Consider the following 7,588-nt stretch of genomic DNA (forward strand, 5'->3'; position numbering starts at 1 on the left):
CCTCAAACTCACAGATCGTGAGATCATGACCTGCGCCCAAGTCAGACGCTTAGCCAACTGAGCCACCCAGATGCCCCTTTATGTCTCCATTTTTTAAGTGAGGAAACTGGGGCACAGAAAGGTTAAGAAACTTGCTCAACGTTACCCAGTAAGTAAGTTTTAAGGCTAGGATTTCAACTGCTTCTCATTAAGGCAGGAGTGCTTACTCTTGCCTGTGCATCAGAATCACCAGGGAGCTTTTAAAAGCTCAAGGTCATACCCCAGGCCAAGAAAATAAGAATCTCTAGAGATGGGATCCAGGTGTTAGTTGGTGGGTTTTTAATCTTTCCACATGATTTCAGTGTGTAACCAAAGTTGAGAATCACTGCACTCCATCAAGCTCCAATTGAAAATTAAATATGAAAAGAAGCATACATGTGAAACTTCCTTACAATATTTTTCCCCCCAAGGGTAGGAATGTGGGAGGGAATTGCTACAGGCCATACCATAGTTTACCAAAGGTAAAGTTGGCTGAATTCACAGTTTTGCCTAATGCTCACCATGATTCCGATAGATCAGAAAAGTGTTGCAGAATCCCTAACACCATCACTTCAAGGAACAAGTAAATTGAGGCACCAATGGCTTCCTTGTTTTATTATTGCTCTTAGACTGTCTTGCTTATATGCATTCAACTACAAGAATGAGAATCTGCCCAAACCCCTCAAACATGGGTCTGCATCAGGAATTATCTTCTAGTGCCCCTGAATTTGTGCTCTTACCAGGAGCAGTTCAGAAATCTTCCATTTCCCAACTGTGTAAATGCCAGCCCAACCCTGCTTATACTCCTGACCCCATCCCTGTAGAAACTGCCTTTATTTGCACAAACCGAGAGAATAATAATATCTTACAAAGCCCCAGTACGTAGCTCATTCTCACCAGAACCTTATGAAAGAAACAGCACCGTTCTAAAAAAAATTAAGCCAAAACCCAGAAATATTAGAGGACCTGTCCAGAATCATACAGAAACTAAGTGGAAGTGATACAGGACTCAAATCAAGTCTTCAGTTTCCAAATCCACTGCTCTTTTTAGCTCATCTGTGAACTTTGGAAGAATGGAATAAAGGACATTGGAGAGGAAGTGTAAAAGGAAGTCCTACCTCCCCTTTGGTTTTCACCGGGCACCTGAACTAAGGTCTTTCATTGTCCGTGGATCAGTTTACAACTACCCAGCTATCAGACTTCTTTTTGTTCTGAATCGCCTGGATACAGTCCTTTTCAGATTACTCTATTTCAGAAAGCCAAAAGACCATAGCTTTAATAGCAGCTCTTAGAATAGAGACAAAACCACCTACTTGGTTTTTCTCCCTCTCCTCCTGAAGACTCCATTGGAGCCCTCTGCTTCCCTAAGACACCTTCTGAGAAAATCTGTGTTCAGGAAATGCCTGGCCCAGGTGGGCAGATCCCAGGAGAGTCAAGAGAATTGAAATCTTCTTCAGATAGCTCTCCACATAACAGAGCCAGATCTGGATATGATGGGAGTTTAATAGGTTTGCTCATAATCAGCAGCCCTCGCTAATCAGTTCCAGCATTGTGTGAGTGGGGACCAGAAAGGTTGCTTTCCCAATTCTTTGCAGCCTGGGAGTAAGGAACCACCAGTAATTGACTCCAGCTTCCTAGAAGGTTGTGTCCTGGAGTATGAGAATCAACACTCACTTTCCCATAAGGGCCTTCTAGACAGCCTAGGCCAGTGAATGAGGTCCCTTGACCCTGATCCAATCCCAGACCTCAACTCTGACCCTCAGCAAGGTGTAGAGAGATCTCAGACGGGGCTCCTAAAAACAGGGTCTTAGCAGGCACTGAGCCACTGAGGAGTGGAGAGGAAAGGGTGGGGACCCAGGATGGCTCTGGATGCTTAGACAGATTGCCTAGCTTAGCTCAGCAAGGGTTTGAGTGCGTGTGGAAGGAAAGTGAAAGGAAGGAGAAAGAGGGAGAGGGAAGAGGGGAGGCCTTGTAGCTGATTACAGGGTAGAAGGTGGGGAGCAAACCTGACAGATCCCTTTTGCCTTTGATTCTAGGGATTGCTTTAAGACCAAAGGATGCTTTTTAGGTTTTTTGTTTGTTTGTTTTTTGTTTTTTTTTTTTTTAAAGAAGCCAAGTGTTTTAAATTTAAAATGTAAGCCTGTAAATATACTTTTCTAATTAAATTTTGAGTGTATTTTCCCCAGGTTAATTATGTGAATTATGTATTTACAGAGGAGAAAATTGGGGCCCCCTGAACTTGAACAGCTTGCTCTGGGTCACAGAGCTGGTCAGAGTGTAGTACTTTTTACACTTGACTGCAGTCTGTTTTGCCTTGACTGAGGCTCAGTAAAGGGGACAGTGGGACAGATCTGTAAGTGATCTAACTTGTCACTGGAGAAAATATAAATCAGTGGCCACAGAATTTCAGCCCTTCAGCCAAACTTCATCTGTCACATAATAAAAAAATTACTTGCCAAAGAAGGGTTTGAAAATTCAAACCAGACCCTTCTCCACTCCTCGAGGAGCCAGTTCCATTGTACTGCACTGAAGCCAAGTGTTTCCAGCAAGCCTGATCAGCTGCGTTTTAGGGTTTGGTTATTTGAGCTGTCATGATAAATGAAGCCTACTAGGTTAATGTAATCTGTTCTGCAGAAGTTTTGACTGATGCTGCCCACGAGGAAGGAAGAAGGAGAAAGGGCTGTAAGGAGCCAGTGTCCCAGTGAGCCGAGGTTCTACACAAGGGTGTGGGGTCCCAGCTGGTGGAGGAGCCACATTCAACACCTGCCTTCACACAGAATGCTGCCACTTGAGATGCAAATTCATTTGCATAGCCCCTGGCAGTTGAAATCTGGAACATTTGTCAGGGAGAGAATCAGCAGTCATGAAACCAAAGGCACTGGTCCAGGACATGTCAGAGACTGAGGCATCAGGGTTTTCATTACTGCATGGCAACTATGAGAAAAGGCACAGGCCCTCGAGGGGCGCGATTATCCAAGCCAGGACAACATCACTTGTTTCAGCCTCAGAACCTGTGATTTTTGCTGATGGTTCCAAATTTAAATGCCAAGAGAGAAAAAGTATACTTATTCCAGTCAATGGGATATGTTAGAGATGTTAGAAGAAAGAATCGATCCAAAGTTTCCTTCTGTAATTAAAAATGGAAAAAAAAAAAAAAATGAAAAGAAACTTAATGTAAGAGAATGTTCAGAGTTCTGAAAACCTCACCATGAGGCCGTCTAACATTCCTCTCCTGTGCCTCACCTCAGTGGATAGAGGTTACTAGAGTTTATTAGACACAGAAAAACACAGTTTACAGGAGACTTCTTCATTGTGTAGCGATCCTGTCTTTAGGCTTGTTCACCAACCAGGAGAATTGTACTTTTCAATCCAGGACTCAGCCAGAACAACCTTCTCGCTCATTAGCTCAGCCAACTGAGTGCTTCCTGTGTTTCCACCAGAGGCTCAGAGATGATCAAGGCACAGTGTTTGCCCTCTGATACCTCATGACCTCAAAGGAGAGATAAAGAAGGAAATCAGTACTTACAATACAATTTATAAGTACAATATGCTAATAATACAGCATTTGAAATTAAACAGACTTAGATTCAAATATCAGCTCTGCCATTTACTAGGAGGTGGCAGATTTGGGACAAATTTTAACACCTGTCTCTCAATCTTCATTTTTCCCTTCATAAAACACTGACCTCATGGAGTTATTGTGACAATCAAATGATATATTGTGTAGAAAGCCCTTAGCACATTCTTTGGAAAATGATAACCATTCAATAAATGTAATCTCCTCATAGGATAGAGATCGAAGTGTTTATAAGGTGCAACAGGTCTAGAGAAAGGGGGTTGGGAGAACAGGGGAGAGGAAGGGATAATGTCAAGGAGGGCTCCCAGGACATAGGAGACATGGGCTTATATTTTGAGGAATAGGTTGAAATCAGTAAGATGGGTGAAGGGAAAGGAAGACCATTTCAGGAGGGAGGAACAGAATCTGCCTCAGCACAGTCATGACAGAAAATAGGATGTTTGAGGGACTTAGTATGGTAATACCTTAATATGGCCAGAACAGAAGGAAGTGAGGTTAGAGGATGAAGGGTAGTAAAAGGTAAGTAAAAGCTCTTATACAGTGCCGTAGTTTACAGGGAAGGGAAGACAAGCTAAGGTGAAAAGCCTTCAAGAACTAAAATTTGGAATCAATACAAGGTGTCAGGTGAGTGTCATGAATGATGTACAAGAATCCTGCACCTCTCTGGTGAGCTTGACGGAGAAAACCTTACATGATAACCACAATGCAACAAACTTAGAAATTAGAAAATAAACTTAGAAGTTAGAAAACAAGACAAACACCAAAACTTTCCACTTGGAAATTTTAAAACACACTTCTGTATAACTCTTAGATTAAAAATGAAATCAAAATAGTAAGACATATTATTTGGGAGAGAGCTACATGAGTACTGTTTACCAAAGCCTATGGGGTAAAACCAAAGTGACATTCAGGAAACTTTAGAGTTTTAAATGCATCTATCAGAAAACAAGAAATACTAAAACTAAATGAATTAAGCATTCAACTCAAGAAGCCAGGAAAAGAGAAAAAAATAAACCTAAAGAAAGTTAAAAGAATGAATTAGTTAAATTGAAAACAAAATAGAATTTTTAAAAAGTTAATAAAACCAAAAGCTGTATTTCTCTAAAAAGAAAAAAAAGATAAGCCTTCAGCAAATCAGATTTTTAAATGACAGAATATACAAAATAAAAAGCATTCAATTATAAATAAAAATGATAGGAGATTTCAGATTCTGAGAGAATGTCATTACAACTCTATTTCAATATGAATTGCAAAAATTTTACTTTTATAAAGAGTAAAAGGTCTTTACTAAATCTCGACTAAGCTCTTCACTAGGAAGATTAAATGCTACAGAAGAAAAATTAAAGGTAGCCAGAGATTTACCATCAGGCTCAGAGAGTTCTGCCAATGAATTCCAAGAAGCCATCAAGGAACAGATCATTACTACATAGAAACAGAAGGAAAATTTATCAACTCAGTCTATAAGGCTGGTTAACATTTATTACCAAACAGACAAAGGATGGCACAAAAAAGACATTTCTGTCACAAATTTTAAAACTCAAAATAGGAGCGAATACAAAAGTATAGGGAAATCTATGAATATAATGTACTATACTAGAGTAAGATAAAACCATATGGTCATCTCTTTAGAGAGAAAAAGTTTAAAGCATTTGATGAAATGCAACAACATTCCTGACTTAAAAAAATTAAAAACTGTGTAACTCTTAGAAAGCCAGGAGTAAAATGTATCCACCATAATCTACAGTAAACTTCATAGTTGTGGTAAGCCATTAAGAATCATTTTCTTCATGGTTAGGAATAAAACAAGAATACCTCCTACCACTACTGTTATTTAATACCATATTAGAGATATTAGCCAATACACTATGGCAAGAAAAAGAAATGAGAAGTATAAACACTGGAAAAGAAGAAATAAATGAAACTACCATTATTTGTGGATGTAATTGTCTATCCAAAATAGAAAAACAAATCCATGATAAAAACTATTTGAATTGATAAGAGTTTAGGAAATTGGAATATATTCAGTGTACTGAAGTCAATAATTTTTTTCTAAGCACCAGCAGGGATATATTAGAAAAAATAATGAAAAAGAAGCATAGAATACTATTAAGCAAAGAAGTAAGTTAAAGAAGTAAAGGATACTGTGTTTAAGGATTCATCTAACAAGATCCACATGAAGAAAAACATGAAAAGTTTAAAAGTAATTTAAGTTCATTGTTTAAAAATTCAAATATGGAAAGTATAAAGAAGAAAGTGAGAATTACCTCACTACTCAGAAGAAAGCTCTATTAAAATCTGGGGCTCTATCCTTCCAAACTATACCAGTATTTAAAAACTATGTCTTGCCTCACTGAAAATGTATATGCTGGGGCGCCTGGCTGGCTCAGTTGGTTGAGCATCCCGCTTGTGATTTCAGCTCAGGTCATGATCTCACAGTGTGTGATTTCAAGCCCTGCATCAGGCTCTTCGCTGACAGCACAGAGCCTGCTTGGGATTCTCTATCTCTCTCTCTCTCTGTCTCTCCACACACATCTCCCACTCACACTTTCTCTTTCTCTTTCAAAAATAAATAGACATTAAAAAATATATATGCTATATAAGGATATATGTATATGTATATATACATACATACATACATGCTATATATTAAGGGGAAAAGGCAAAGCTTTAAAAAAATTTTTTTTAATGTTTATTTATTTTTGATAGAACACAAGGTGGGGAGGAGAAGAGAGAGAGAGAGAGACACAGAATCTGGAGCAGGCTCCAGGCTCTGAGGTGTCAGCACAGAGCCTGACACAGGGCTCGAACCCACAGACCATGAGGTCATGACCTGAGCTGAAGTCAGTCACCCAACTGCCACCTGGGCGCCCCAAGGCAAAGCTGGTTTCAAAAGCATATCTAAAGCTGTGGTGAGAAAGTAAGTGGAGGTTAGAAAACAGACTCATCAGGAACGAGCAGAAGTTGAAAATGAGATTTCTGAGTGAGTAGAAACATACTGGCAGAAGAGTCCTCAGTCTGGGGGGAGGATTACGCCATCATCATGTTATGTCAACTGATCAGACAGATTTAGCCCCAGCCGGGAAGCGATGCCCCTGGAAAGAGCTCTAATAGTCTTGGTTTCAGTCCATCCTCCTGCTCCACTGTCTACTTAACCTCCCTCACCACCTTATTTTAGAACCAGAGCAAAACAAGCCAACAAAAAGACAGGGGAGTAGTTTCTCTGAATATGCCTCAGATGTGGGGCCAGAGAATGCTGTAACGGAACCTCTTGTTCTTCTGCTCCCCCAGACCGCCCAGGTTTGCTGAATGTGAAGCCCATTGAGGACATACAAGACAACCTGCTGCAAGCCTTGGAGCTCCAGCTCAAGCTAAACCACCCGGAGTCCTCCCAGCTCTTTGCCAAGCTGCTGCAGAAAATGACAGACCTCAGACAGATTGTAACAGAACATGTGCAGCTATTGCAAGTAATAAAGAAAACAGAGACAGACATGAGTCTCCACCCGCTCCTACAAGAAATTTACAAGGACTTGTATTAGCAGAGAAGTCCAAATTCACTGACCACGTTTTCCTTCTTCCAGTTGCACTATTATTTTGAGGGAAAATCTGACACCTAAAAAATTTACTGTGAAAAAGCATTTTAAAAAAGAAAAGGTTTTAGAATAATAGATCTATTTTATGCATATTGTTTATAAAGATACATTTACAATTTACTTTTAATATTAAAAATTACCGCATTATGAAATTGCTGGTTGTATTTGAAGACTGAGTCTTATGCGTTCCCTCCCCTCCCCCCACCACCAGGCTTATTCCCTTTTATTTCCTTCCCCTTCCTTCCTTCCCTCCTCCCTCCCTGCCCCCTTTCCATCCTTCTTCTTTCCTACACATTTGTCAAAATGGGAGTGGAACTGCGGACTGACTTTCATTCTCAGTAAATTAATTTTTTCTTCACTTCGCTCTTCTGAACCCTCCATCTGCCTTAACACCCACAACTAA

The 7,588-nt window shown here is 40.0% G+C and overlaps 1 protein-coding gene across 5 annotated transcripts in view; it reads left to right on the plus strand.

Annotated features, from left to right (window-relative positions):
* Positions 1-7,337, plus strand: part of PPARG (peroxisome proliferator activated receptor gamma) — a 134,779-nt gene extending 127,442 nt beyond the window's left edge. For all 5 annotated transcript variants that reach the window (XM_060631794.3, XM_060631792.3, XM_060631795.3 and 2 more), the window contains one exon: positions 6,884-7,337. In XM_060631794.3, the coding sequence (XP_060487777.2) occupies positions 6,884-7,131 (248 nt within the window). In that variant the 3' untranslated portion in view covers positions 7,132-7,337. The remainder of the gene's footprint in view (positions 1-6,883) is intronic.
* The last annotated feature ends 251 nt before the right edge of the window (positions 7,338-7,588 follow it).

Source organism: Panthera onca, chromosome A2 (assembly GCF_046562875.1).
Source record: "Panthera onca isolate mPanOnc1 chromosome A2, mPanOnc1 haplotype 2, whole genome shotgun sequence".
Lineage (NCBI taxonomy): Eukaryota > Metazoa > Chordata > Mammalia > Carnivora > Felidae > Panthera > Panthera onca.